We start from the raw sequence: 1,234 nt of genomic DNA, 5'->3' as shown, positions 1-1,234 counted from the left end.
GGGTGTGTAAGGTAGGTGTTAAGCTGACTTATCCAGACTTACAGAGACACAACAGCAGTGATGGTTAGCTCACCGAAAACTTTGGCGCCCGTCGCGGATAGACTGGTGGTGGCGAGGTCAAGGTTGAAGTTCTCTCCGAAGAACCTGCGGTCATCCACACGCGCGCTCTTGGGCGTCTTCGGGGTGGGCGTGGCAGCCTCCGACTCACTCGACACCTTGTTCCCATCCCCATCCTGACCTTCACCTTTAGCTGCACAGACAGAAAATAGTGAAATGGTTGGAGTTTAACGCCACTATCAACACTATTTGGTTATTTAAGAGGCAGAACCTCTGAGTTAAACATCCATCTCCAAAAGGACGGGGCCAAATCCGAAATTCACGTCAAGTACCTTTCCCCAAGGACACAACGTCGGACCGAGCTGAGGCTCGAACCCCTGAACCTCCATCTCACAATTCTTTTGATAATATTATACAACATTTGTATAGCACATATCCTCGCTCAACAGCAATCTCTACACTCAACTGGTAAAATCCAGACACAATTCTACCACGCAGAACACAAGTGTCAAACTTGAGGTTCGCCGGCCACATTCACATCCGGCCTCTTGTACAATTATGTCCGACCCACGAGAAAATTTTAGGCGGTCCATTCTGAGAATTTCCAACACACACAACCTTACTCTAAACTTAAACATGTGTGCTCATATGACCTTATGCACATGTGAGCACCGTAAAACACTTACCAAAATTTTTTTTAAATAATTAAGTTGAAAAAAAGATGACAAACATCTCTGTCAATTTGGCATAGGAGCGAAAACTGGTAAGCGATTATTTGTTATTAGTTCAGCTTTCATGTTTTATTTCACAATTCATTTTTGTTAGAAAAAAAAACTTGACTTTTCTTTAAATTTAGAAAGTCTTTTATTATTTCATACTTAACTCAAATTCCTTGAAAGCATATGGTGCAAGCTGCCATACGTTACAGGCAATAATAAAAAGCTAACATACTGACAAGACCTTTCCTTGTCTATTGTCAGGTACCCATTCCCACCTGGGTGAAGTGAGGAGAATTCGGGTAAAGTGCCTTTCCCAAGGACACTACATCGAGCCTGAGGCTGGAACCCACAACCTCATAATTAGGAGTCATAATTTAGGCTCTCGGACTCGCAACCGTAAGGTCGTGGGTTCGAATCCCGTCAGGGGCCCGACGTTGTGTCCTTGGGAAAGGCACTTA

The 1,234-nt window shown here is 44.1% G+C and overlaps 1 protein-coding gene across 1 annotated transcript in view; it reads right to left on the bottom strand.

Annotated features, from left to right (window-relative positions):
• Window positions 1-250, bottom strand: part of LOC101861623 (protein capicua homolog) — a gene marked incomplete at both ends in the record, with an annotated part of 3,743 nt that extends 3,493 nt beyond the window's left edge. The window contains 1 exon segment of the mRNA XM_005110730.2: window positions 74-250. Coding sequence (XP_005110787.2) covers window positions 74-250 — 177 coding nt within the window.
• Window positions 251-1,234: the final 984 nt, after the last annotated feature.

The sequence above is a fragment of the Aplysia californica genome, unplaced genomic scaffold (genome assembly GCF_000002075.1).
Source record: "Aplysia californica isolate F4 #8 unplaced genomic scaffold, AplCal3.0 scaffold00937, whole genome shotgun sequence".
NCBI lineage: Eukaryota > Metazoa > Mollusca > Gastropoda > Aplysiida > Aplysiidae > Aplysia > Aplysia californica.
The sequence above is the reverse complement of the archived record's forward strand: the minus strand, read 5'-3'. Positions and strand labels throughout refer to the sequence as shown.